The sequence below is a fragment of the Heteronotia binoei genome, chromosome 1 (genome assembly GCF_032191835.1).
Source record: "Heteronotia binoei isolate CCM8104 ecotype False Entrance Well chromosome 1, APGP_CSIRO_Hbin_v1, whole genome shotgun sequence".
In the NCBI taxonomy this organism is placed as follows: Eukaryota; Metazoa; Chordata; class Lepidosauria; order Squamata; family Gekkonidae; genus Heteronotia; species Heteronotia binoei.
Window position 1 is genome coordinate 78,916,039 of NC_083223.1, and position 12,869 is coordinate 78,928,907.

The 12,869-nt window shown below is 41.5% G+C and overlaps 1 protein-coding gene across 2 annotated transcripts in view; it reads right to left on the minus strand.

Moving 5' to 3' along the window:
* Positions 1-12,869, minus strand: part of IBTK (inhibitor of Bruton tyrosine kinase) — a 59,089-nt gene that overhangs the window by 43,088 nt on the left and 3,132 nt on the right. For both annotated transcript variants that reach the window (XM_060236493.1, XM_060236486.1), the window contains exons 2-7: positions 8,206-8,883; positions 7,192-7,288; positions 6,058-6,182; positions 4,399-4,509; positions 1,657-1,827; positions 198-315 (exon numbers count right to left, since the gene is read on the minus strand). In XM_060236493.1, the coding sequence (XP_060092476.1) occupies positions 198-315; positions 1,657-1,827; positions 4,399-4,509; positions 6,058-6,182; positions 7,192-7,288; positions 8,206-8,538 (955 nt within the window). In that variant the 5' untranslated portion in view covers positions 8,539-8,883. The remainder of the gene's footprint in view (positions 1-197; positions 316-1,656; positions 1,828-4,398; positions 4,510-6,057; positions 6,183-7,191; positions 7,289-8,205; positions 8,884-12,869) is intronic.

Genomic DNA, 12,869 nt, shown 5'->3' on the forward strand with positions numbered 1-12,869 from the left:
TAAACAGAGCAGACTCCTAACCAGTGTCTTCTTATATGAGACTTCAGTAGCACAAGTAAGCCTTTTCCCCCTACTGTTGCTGCTCCTTATTGGTACGATGGTAAACACATTAACCTGCTCCTAAAAGGAATGGAAATATCAAAGAAGATTTTGCTCTAAAAAAGTGCTTCATGTTTATTTAAAGCTTTCTTCCTCACCTAGCTGTCCGCCATTCAGTCCCATTGTATACACTGCTTCTTTCGTCCATAGCACTGTGTGGAACCTGCCTGCGGCTACTCCAGTCACCATTCTTCCTTTGAGATTTTTTGCTTGAACCTGAATGCAGAATCAATAAGGAATATCAGACATCATGTACCACACTAGAATGTTCCAGATACATGCATATTGTTAGGAGCAGAGATGTGCATCAAAATATTTTAATCTCATTCAAAAAGTTAAAGTTGGATTCAAAACAGAAGGCACTTCCACTCACACAAGGAAAGCAGTTTCCATGGACTACCCACCCACACCACACACAGACATCCATTCTTGTGTCTGGGAGTCTCCCAACTCCTGGGTGATGCCAAAAGCTTGCAAAAACCAGGGAGGTAGAAAAGTTTTGGACCTCTGCTCATAGATCTTTGAGTCCAAATCAGAGAAAACAAGTAAGTACAAGAACTACATACAACGAAGGACCATTACTGTAATCCATTTAATGAACCAGGATATATGGTGGTACTCTGGAAATTAATGCTCAGTTAAAGCTATCATGCTTTACAGTTCTAGATGGTTTCCCAACGTTTAAGTGGCTTCAACTGTTCTATTCTCTATAACCAGCTTTTAGACTGCTTTTACAACCACGTATTTGCCAGGCTGCTGCTGCTATTACCAGTATCAAAAAGCAGTAATGAAAACTACTAAATGTTTTATCTTGGCAATTCAAAACAGAAGGCACTTGCACTCACACAAGGAAAGAGGGCCATGTAAGGAAGAAGGATCTGCAGTTTCCATGGACTACCCACCCACCCCATGGACTACCTTGCTCATTTAACACTGAAATGTAGAGGAATCAGAATTAAGACACTGTGCTGTTTTAGAAGCTGGATCTATGTGCTCTGAAGTCTTGTGGGCCAAACCTTGGAATTATAGTCCACCACATCCTAAAGATGTTTACCACATAGCCCAGTTATTAAGTCCTCTTCTCAACTTCAAACATTCAGAGCAAAAATAAAAAAAAATAAGTATCATGAGTTCTTCCCTGTAAATATTTGTTGCATGATTCAATTTTTTTCCAGTTGTCTCAGGACTCTGGAATTTCCAATTTTGTTTTGGAGTAAAATCATTGGTTGCTTACAATCCCACCAGAAACATTACCAGTGCTCAGCTAACCAGCTCTTTATAAAAAAAAAAAAAAAGTTCTTTACTTACTGATTCAAAGTGCTAGGCAATGGTCCTGAACAATGTCCAAAATTTACAATCTTCTTAAGCTTGCCGAAAGTAAGGTTATGAACAAGACCAGAAAAACTGCAAATATACCAGATGCCTTACTTCTTTTAAGGAATTTGAAATATTTTTTTTCTATTAAAGATAATGCAGCAATGGGATGCATGCGGCTGCTCATACATGCAATTTACAGGCATGCCAGAAACTATCCCATTTACAAAAGAATGCTTTTACCTGTCTAGGAACACTGCAGTTAGGAGGAGGAGGAAGAATACCCAGCTGATGAAAGGTATTCAGGCCAAAGGTGTATACACATCCATCTTCCGTTAATACAACTGTATGATCTTTAGCTGCTGCCACTTGAGAACACTGATGAACCATCAGGCTTTCCACCTGTCTAGGGATCTAGAAGAGATCAGTCATGGAAAATATTGCACTTGGCATACTTGCATGTCAGTATGACACTGTAGTCCAAACTAAACAAAAACTTTTAAATAAAATGGTATTGTATCTCTCTCACACACACACTCACACATACCCATCTCCATTGCATTACAATTCTAGCTTCTGAACAATGGTTTACAGACACCTTAACAGTACATTTTTGGCTTTCAGCATTTTTTCCAAAATATACTGTTTGCTACCGACCCTGATGGTCCTGACTCAAGAAATAATACCACCGCAGCTACTTGTTTCTGAATATTCCCAAAGACCAGTGTAAGGTTAAGATCTACCTGCCTCTTTCTTTGGAATAGGGCAGACTCCATAAACACACACAACAAAATGAGAGACATAAATATGAGCTACTGCATTTATGAATCCTTGAGAATATATTCACTTGACAAGGAAGGAAGCCCTGTTCTCTTATCTTTTTTTAGTAACTTCCACTGATCTGAAGTCCAGCTTCTTATTCATTTCACAAATGAGAATGAAAACACTATGCAAAAGAAAGCCAGAAAAGCCAGCTTTAATTCATCTCCTGGTTTGCAATAAAACCTACTGTAGTTTGTCACTTGTGCTTTGTCATAACATCTATTAGCATAATATAAAGCCATAAAACCATAAATTCCCATCTGTTCAAATACATCATGCAAAAAGACTACAGTTTTAAAACAAAAGCTTTCAAGACAAAAAGCTTTCTTCTGCACCAAATAGACTGAGAGTTACATTTGAATGTTTATTTTACATGCATGCTTAATAAAAATGTTAAATCTGCATTTTAAATTTTCACTAGACTAATCACTGCCAATGAATGCCCACCAAAACTACCACATTAAATAATCTGGCATATACTTTCTTTGGAATTATTAGGAAGCAGGGCTTTTTTTTGTAGCAGGAAGTCCTTTGCACTTGGGGCTCTTTAACCTGGAGAAACATCTGAGGGGTGGCACGATAGAGGTTTTACAAGATAGAGGTTTTACAAGAGGTTTTACAAGATTTGCATGGGATAGAGAAGGTAGAGAAAGAAGTACTTTTCTCCCTCTCTCACAACACAGGAACTCATGGGCACTAAATGAAATTGCTGATCAGTCAGGTTAGAACAGATAAAAAGAAGTACTTCTTCACCCAGATTAAACATGTAATTCACTGCCACAGGAGGCGGTAGCAACCAGGCCCGGGGCTAGGGGTGCCTGTGCCCCTAGGCCGATGGCCTCTCATCTGCTACCCCCCCAGTGTTATTTTCACGCATGCAAAGACGTCATTGGGACTCTCCTGTCCCAGACTCAACAGAGCCAGTGGTGCGTGCAGGCGGGAGGGCACGGGACGGCAGCGGGCACAGGGAGGCGAAAGGTAGCGGGCACGGAGGCAGGGAGAAGGAAGCAGGGAGGGGATGGCTGCTGGCATGGGGGGCGAGTGCAGGGAGGCGAAAAGTAGCAGGCACGGGGGCGGGTGCAGGGAGGCAAAAGGTAGCAGGCACAGGGGCGGGCGCAGGGAGGGGACGGCTGCTGGCGCAGGGGCGAGCGCAGGGAGGGAATGGCTGTGAGCATGGGGAGGGCGCTGGGAGGCAAATGGCAGCAGGCAGGCGCAGGGAGGGGACGGCAGCAGGCTCAGGAAGAGAGGGCGCCTCATGGCATCCCTGGGCCAAGTGGCGCCCGAGGCAGCCGCCTACTTGGCTTACTCCCACGTGCTGGGCCTGGTAGCAGCTACAAGCATAGACAGCTTCAAGAGGGGACTGGATAAACATATGGAGCAGAGGTCCATCATTGGCTATCAGCCACAAGGAGCAAGTGATGCCCTGTATTCTTGGTGGGAGGGCTTCTAGTGTCTTGGCCTCACTGGATCTCTTGATGGCACCTGGTTTTTTAGCTACTGTATGATGGAGTGTTGGACTGGATGGGCTATTGGCTTAATCCAACATGGCTTCTCTTATGTACTCTTCTTCACCCTCACCTGGAGGGACCAAGCCAGCCAGATTTCATCAGATCTCAGTAAGCAACAGCAAACCACCTCTAAATGTCTCCTGCCTTGAAAACACTATAGGGTTACTGTAAGTCAGCTGTGACTTGACAGCACTTTCCACCACCACCACTTTTTTGAGGGCAAGAGGTGGTAGCAACACAGTAACTAAGAGTATTTTTGACAGCCAGTGGATTTGAAAGTGGATACAAGGGTACTAAACTCAATGGATAAGCTCTACAACTATCATTCATACTGTACTACATAACCCTCAGAACCAAAGGTATCCTCAGCCAAAGGTTTGGGTATTACTCTCTCAGCATTACAAGATGAAATAAAGAACATAAAGAAAGAAGGCATACAAAAGGAGATGGTACTTTCAGAGCTGCACATTGTTTCAATGAATATGCACATGCCAAGATCTCCATGGATAAGAAAGCTTTTATCAGTTCAAAAGAAAAAAGTTCACAAAGTTTCCTGCTTCTAACAGTGTGCTGAAGACCAATGCATTCCTATAACAAGCTTCACTGACAACAGCAGATAATCAATGATTACTGTAAGACATGAACTGTACAATACCAAGCAAGTCTGTTCATCACCATGGCCCAAGCGACCTCCTTGACCATGTCCACAGGTATACACATGTCCTTTCTGTGACAGGAACACAGAGTGAAATTCACAGAGCACCACCTGAAAGAAAAATGGCATTTATCTTTAAGCGATATCTGTTTGTACAACACTGCACAAAAATATATTTGTTGAATATGAATAAGATACTCAAAATCCAATTAACATTAACCATATGTCACTGCTTTTACATCTCTTCATCACTGAAAAAATAAACCTAAAATGATTAGGGGGAAAACCTGCTTTTTAAAAGGTAACTGCATTTTATGATCATTCCATCATTCACACCCAGAACTGGATGACCCAGGCTACCTTTTCTCCTCAGATCTCAAAAGTTAAGCAGGGTTGGTCTGAATGGCAGACCAAGGTTGTTCTGCAGAGAGAGGCAATGACTAACCACCTCTGTTAATCCCTTGCCTTGAAAACCCAATGGGGTCATCATATATCAGTTATGATTTGACAGCACTTTACATACACACATCATTCATATTTTCCAAGGGAAAAATTATACTGAACACAGAATTCCGTAGGAGTGCAATTAGAGGACATCTAACACCTGCTAGCTACAGTCCACCACTAGAACTCCGTATCATATTGTTTAAATCAGGGATGTCAAATATCTGGCACACGAATCAGAACTGGCCCACCCAGGCCTGCAGCTTTCTTTCCTCCCCCCTCCTGTCCTTACCCTTTGAAGCTCCTAAGTTGTCAAAGTTCCCAGCTCCTTCCGCCTTGTCTTCACTGGCTGCAGAAGGAAGCTCTTGTGGGCTTGCAAAGCTACAAAGAAAATACAGAACGGATTTTCCATTAAGAACATTAATGGAAAATCCATTCCACGTTTTCCTTGCAACTTTATGCTACAATGTGTTTCAATGCAGTGGAGCTCAGTTTCACTTTCCAGCATTCCTACAGCCTGCTGAAGCTGTTGCTTCCTGGAATTGTGTCCTTGCAAATAAAGGGCTGATGCTTTGAGCCAGCTTGTCTCTATTGAATGGACCTGAGAACTGGTGCCTAGTGAGTACTCTGACCTGGGAACCCACAGTCAAAGGAGGATATTACACTGGAGAGCCACTGCCAATCTGAATAAACGTGGGCGTGGGAGTGGGGAAGAAGCCTGCAATGCCCAGTCATTTCATGTTTTCCTGGACTCAGAGCATTTTATATTTTTCGTTTCTGCTGTGGTCCTTGTGTTTTTTCTTAATGTTTTATTTAAAAAATTTAATTGCCAAATCCCACTGTATCCCACCTTTCCATTTTAAACAAAATATTGCAAAAGTTTTAAGCATGTTTGTATTTTAAGTTTAAAAAATCTTTAACTGTGTTTGTCTGTGTCCTTTATAAAGTTTATATCTCTGCTACCTGGCACTGCATGGCCTGGCCCCACAAAATCTCACTTATGTCAGAGCCAGGCCTCGTAACAAATGAGTTTGACACCCCTAGTTTAAATGTTAACTACAGAAGACTGAAGAAGCCAACTCTTAGTCTGACACAATTAATATGCATTCTGTATAGGAACAGTATATTCAAGTACAAATAGCAGAAAGAACATGTTGTCAGTTTATCTGAACACAAAAAAAAGAGTCTAAAATCTGTTTATATGAAATTAATTACCTGTTTGATATAAATACCATTCCTAGGAAAGTAATCCACCAATTCAGGATGATGTTTACTCTGCTGGCTACTGTGCCCCAAAGTAAAATTTATATTGTTTCCCCAAGTGTAGACATCTGTAGGATCTAACATAAAATTATTAATTCCATATGTATCATTTTCTACACACGTACATGAGATGCATTATTTTACTACCATTTCTGGTTTTATCTGAAAACCCCATAAAATCCCACAAAGCTACATCCTAGATGATTAAAGCACATCAGTTTATTACCAGTTCAGGGCTATGTATCAAAACATTTGCAAAATAAAATTAAGATATCCTTTCAAAGCCTTCAACACCAACAGGCTGCAGAGCTAACTCACTGAATATAGTTAAAGTACATCCCACCCCCCTCAAAAACAAAAACAACGATGGTGACACCATTTCAACTGGAACAAGTCCTGTAATCATTTTGGGCTGGCTGACTCTCCCCTTCCCCTCTTAAAATTCCAGAAGTGTCCACAGGCTCCAAAAAGGTTGGTGACCCCTGCGCTAAGTTAGTCACCAGGACTGTAACTAGATTCACATCTCCTCACTAACAAAGAAATAAGTATGGAACTGGAGGCTACGAAACTATACTTGGTCAGCTAGCCAGCTGTTACTAACCTCCCAACAGAGAAAAAAACCCCTACTCAATTCTGTTTAGGGGCTGCCTTCATAGACAATTCTGTTGTGCTTGGCAATGTTCCCAGGTTTCTTTGCACCATGAACTATTGCCCAATGGAAGAAAAGTCTCCTCTGTCCGAGCAGCTTTCCCCACCCTACCTTGCTATCTGTCTAGTTTCCACTTGGAAAGAGCAAATGAATAAAACCAGATGAAAGTCCTGGATTGAAAGTAGACACATAGCAGTGGCAGAACATACTGGCCATTCAATCAGCTGACTGCAAGTATTAGTCTTTCTGGATCTGCAACTTTATACATAAGAGTGTGCTGAATATAACCCAGCACCTGCAATTTAATAAGATTCATACATTCCAAAAGATCAGCACATTGATCACATAGCAGTTTCAAAATATGCATTTTCCAAACACTAGTGTAGTGCTGCTCTAATGTATATGTGCAAGAATAATAACCCATATATATGACATACCAGTATTCTTGAAAGTAACATAGGCTGGTCTATCCTTCATTACAAGATCCAAAGCAGATAAGCCTTCCTTATCCTGTATGTATAAGCTCACACCATGCTGCACTCAGGGCAGGAGGGGAGAAGAGAAGAGGAAACAGCATCAGATGTTGACAGTCCATGTTTATAAAGAACACAAACAGGTGTTCTCACAATGCTGAATCTGGTCATTCCTAATCTCATTTTAGAAGTCAGACACTTAGTTACATAATGAAAGAACATTTATTTAAAATTAAAATATATCCTTCATTTAACATGGAAATGATGCTACAAAGCATTTTAAAAACCTATTTGAATTAGACTGTACAGGTTAAACAGGTAGGTTTAATGATTTAATGGAGGGACAAATTTGCAAATTTCTAGCTGATGCCACGTTACATCCTGTGAACTGATATATTACGGAAGCACTACCACTGGGAAAGAAGCTCAATATTTTTAATACTGAGAATTCTCCAAACATGTCACACTTCATGGCTGTTATGAATTGAGAGTGAAATGTTAATGGTAAAAATGCTGAAGACAGGAACCATTAGTCTTGTGATATAAGGCTAACTGGGCTATACATTGACAGTAACTCAAAGGTTTTTAAATCACTATTTGTGTGTGTTTAATTCCATTCAAACACTGATAATTCTGTATGTATTAAAACTTTTCATGCAATGCCCACACATGGGGATGTTCTCCATCCCAAGTTATTTCAATGGAAAAACACAGCAAAAACCCTAAAATTAGGTCTCTTTAACTGGTCCCACTCCCCATCGTGTTTAGGTTAAATGGGGAATAAATGATTTTGAATAGAGACAACATTTTCCAGAAGAAAAAGTCTACTGAGGCTTTCCTTTAATCAACCTCAATAAATATATTTTAAAGTTTGTGTAATGCACTTGTCTTTAGTTTATCTTGGGTGCACTGGTTAGTTTCTCAGGTCTTTAGGTACAATAAGGGCCTTCAATCACTATTAACCTGGGTCACACTGACCTTCATTAGCGACCATGCACAATCGATATGGCCATAGAAGATGCCTCGATGCAAAGCTGTCCATCCCGATTCCTCGTCTTTTGCCAACAAATCCACTCCATTTGTTTCTGCCAGCCATTCCAGCACTCCTTTCTTACCACAGGAGGAGGCAAGATGGAGCACATTTCGGCCAAAGACATCCCTGCAAGTTGCTGCATTGTAGCAGTGAGAAGTGAGGAAGGCCTTGATCTGACCTTCGCTTCCTCGTGTCACCACAGAAACAACATCAAAAGCATGCTGCAATGATCGACACTTCAGTGTGCAGTCAGGCATCAAGGAATTCATCTTATTCATTTCCTACACAACTACCTCTAAAAGAGAAAGCCTTACGTACACCAGGGTGCTCTTCTTTTGCTAATGGTTCAAAAGAAATCCATGACTTTCAGGTATGTAATTCGGTTTCAGACAGCTGCCATGGGAATCATTGTGCTCTTAAGGCTTGGCTCTTAAAAAAATAAATAATTTTCAACAATATAAATTTATATTTCAAGTCTTCATTGCTTTATCTACAAAAAGTTGTATTATTGTCCCAAGGAAAGGGGGGAGGAGAGAATCCAGAAGGCAAATGAAGGAGGGGGAGGGGGACTTCCCCCTCCGCACTATCTAGATCTTTTAGATCTCCATAATTGCAAGAGAGACCTGCAGAAGAAGAAGAGGGGGAACAATTATTAATAATAAATTATATTAACATGTTCAGAAAACATGATCACTCGCATAAACTTTACGCTGTCTAGATAACCATGTTTATTACAAAACCATTATCTACAGTATTTTTAAAGTCTGCAAACTCTGGCCACAAAGTTAACATTATTTTTGTGAACAGCAAGCCAAGTTTTAGCAATGAAAGGAAAGGAAAACTCAACATGTGGATAGTTTACAGAAGGTCTGAATACCTTCTAGGGCTGGGGTGGCCAAATTTGCTAATGTAAGAGCCACACAGAATAAATGTCAGATGTTTGAGAGCTGTAAGACATGAATGAATGAAAGAATGAATGAATGAAAGAATGAATGAGAGAGGGGAGGGAGGGAGGAAGACAGATGGTGGAGGGAGAAGTGGAAAGAAGGCAACTTTAACTTTAAATGAATTTTCCAATCCACCGGCAGGCTTGGAGAAGTGATTGAAAGAGACAAAAGCCTTCTCCAAGCCAGTCAATGGGCCAGTGCGGGCTTCAAGAGCCACACAATATATGTTAAATGGCCACCCCTGTTCTAGGGCTTTTTGTGTCCTATGACACATTAATATATAATTTAAATGAAATACAAAGCATATAACCAAAAATCAGAAATGTGACAACTTGGTTTTCATGCTGTTGCTATTCAAGCCAGAGCGGCTATGGAAGCATAGGCAACTACTGGTTTAAATATGGTGCTGCTTGCACAAACCCCACATACATAAAGCTTAAGCTAAACATTAATCAAAAAGTCCTTTGGCTCAAATTCTCTCTAATCACACTGACTACCCATTTGCTTCTGAAAAAATATTTCGAGTGAGATGTGTGCCTTCTGGTCTGTGATCACACAATGGGTAAGTGGCTGTAATACTGATATATTACAAACAACTGCTTTGCTATTAAAAACACAAACTATGCATCATTCTATCCTAGGACTTTCAAACATACTGCACTGTTTTTCTCCTAGTGAACTACAGACTTGATCCTACAAAACACAGGAATAGCTCCTATGCAGGAGTCCCAGTGGGCTCATCAAAGCTGCGTTTTCCAAACTTCTCCAACTCCTTTGCAGAAGCCGATGACTAGAGAGGGGGGATTTCAGGAAATCATTGCTCTGTGGGAGTTTCTCATAACTCTGTTCAGCCTTCCATATTTATACCATTTAAATTATTCATGCTCTGAAGAAGTACTGAACAGGGACATGGGAGGCACTTAGGGACACCCTATATTTAACACACACACACACACACACACCCTTTGAGCTGCAGGAAAAAAGATACCAAATAGCTTGAATCAGTGCATATGCTGCAGCCTACTGCAGGATCCCATTGTGACAGCTGCTATATGAATTAGAAGTGCATTAGCTTACAATGCAACATGTGAACCATATTAAAATAACATGGCTGAACTCTGCAGCAGCCTAGCAAGAACATAACACAGCAGCTCCCTTCCTCAGAACAACTTACGGCTAGGACTTATGGACGGAAGTCTACCTCCTCCAAGGTTTACATGACACCAAGTGACCGTGGTGCAGCTAATACATAGAATGCAACACTAACAAAGGCAATCTTTGTTGAAAGATCTTCTGCTGAAAGATGAGTGGCTTACATCAATCCTACAGAACTGCAAAAAACCCCAAACCCCTATCCAGCTATCTTGCTTGACAAAACACTTCCAAGGATGCAACTTGTGTCTATGCTAGGGTTGTCAGTCCTCAAGTGGTTTGGAGGTCCTCCTCCCACTTCGGGTCATCAGAAAGTGGGGGGGGGGCTGCTTTTTTGAAGTAGAGGCACCAAATTTTTGGCATAGCATCTGGTGCCTCTCCTCAAAACACCCCCCAAGTTTCAAACAGATTGGACAAGGGGGTCCAATTCTATGAGCCCCCCCAAAAGGTCCCCCTATTTTTCATTATTTCCAAATAGAGGGAAGGCATTTAAAAGGTGTACTAACCCTTTAAATGTGATGGCAAGAACTCCCTTCAGAGTTCAGCCATGTTTGTCACACCCTTGCTCCTGGCTCCAACCCCAAAGTCCCCAGATATTTCTTGAGTCAGCCTGGCAACCCTAGTCTATGCTGTTGCTAACATTCAAACTGGTGTCTCAGTTCAGTGTATAGTCTGAAAACATGCCGTATCACCCAGACAACCTCTCATTTCCTACCTTTTCTCCAACACAACTTTTAGAGTCCTCCAACTCAAACTAGTAACCTTTGGTAATTGAAGCATAATCCCTATTCAGTTATATAAGCATGCCTACGCTTCTAGTTAGGGGGAAGGGGGAGGTAATTTGGATTTTTAAAAAAAGCTAAATGTACTAAAAACTAAATCAGATTTCCAAAACTAACATTCTCTTTAGTTCTCAAACATCACAGGTTAGCATTCTGAAAACTCTACTAGTGTTTTGTAAAACAGGATAGGAGGAAGATGCTTGGGAGGGGGGGGGGGGGGACAGAAAGCAGAAGACTTTTTTTTTTCTTTTGACGGTGCGCCGCTGATGGCGGTGGATAGGGTCAAGAGCCTGGGGGTACTATTGGAGCCTTCCCTAAAGATGGAGGCTCAGATAGCAGCCACTGCCAAGTCCGCGTTTTTTCATCTTGGGAGGGCAAGGCAGTTGGCTCCCTTCCTGGATCGCGACGACCTAGCAACAGTGATCCATGCTACGGTCACCTCGAGGTTGGACTACTGCAATGCCCTCTACATGGGGCTGCCCCTGTGCCGAACTCGGAAATCGCAGCTGGTGCAGAATGCCACGGCCCGGCTGTTATTGGGCCTCCCAAGATGGGGGCACATTCGGCCGGGTCTTCGGGCTCTGCACTGGCTCCCAATAACAAACCGAGTCCGGTACAAGGTGCTGGTTATTACCTTTAAAGCCCTATATGGCCTGGGACCTGCCTACCTGAAGGACCGTCTCTCCCCACACGTTCCCCAGAGAGTACTGAGGTCGGGAACTCAAAACCTTCTCGCTATCCCTGGGCCAAAAGAAGTCCGCCTTAAATCAACTAGAGACAGGGCCTTTTCTGTTATGGCCCCTACATGGTGGAACCAGCTGCCGGAGGAGGTGAGGGCCCTGCGGGACCTTATTCAGTTCCGCAGGGCCTGTAAGACAACCCTCTTCCGGCTAGCTTACACCTAACTGAGATGGGAAACAAATGTAGCTTACTAGACTCTTGCTAATTATACTGTTATAAGATTTGATGTTTTAAGGTTTTAAGGTTTAAATGTATTGACTATTTTAACTGCTTATATATGTAAATGTTAATTCAAATTTTGTTTTATTGTCTGTTGTGAGCCGCCCTGAGCCATCTTTGTGGGAAGGGCGGGATACAAATCATAAAATAAATAAATAAAATATTGAGTATCCATTTCTGGAGAGCTCAAAAGCTTGCAGTTCTGTGATATTTTTGTTGATCCTAATAAAAAGGTTTCACCCAGCCTTTGCTTAATGCACAATAAAGACTTGTAGCCTCATATATGCCAATTTCTCAGGACTTGCCCTCTCATCTAAACCTCCATTACTTGGCAGAAAGAAAAAATATTTACTACTGTACACAGAAACAATGCATATGTTTAAATTTACTAAATATTAGTACAAGCGGACAAAACAAGGGAACTGGGAACAAAAACAAAGGACAAAAAGGACCAACTATTGTAGACTAGAATTCAATACTTTAAATAGCTCGTCTCAGACTTATCCCCTACCCCAACCCCACTCCGATGTAATTTATAATAAGCCATTCCAGAAATCAACTTTGAGCTGGAAGATGCCTGGTAATTCACATATTTTTATCTGTATGCAGCTAGCATAATTTACATGTGCTCCATAAAAAGCTGGCTATTGGCTAAGGACTATTCTAGTTTTTAAACAGCCTTTTACATATTCTTAAGTACAATTAGACAAACATTAAGATGCCAGACTCTTAGGCCTCTATCATCGATATATCTCATTCTCAACATGG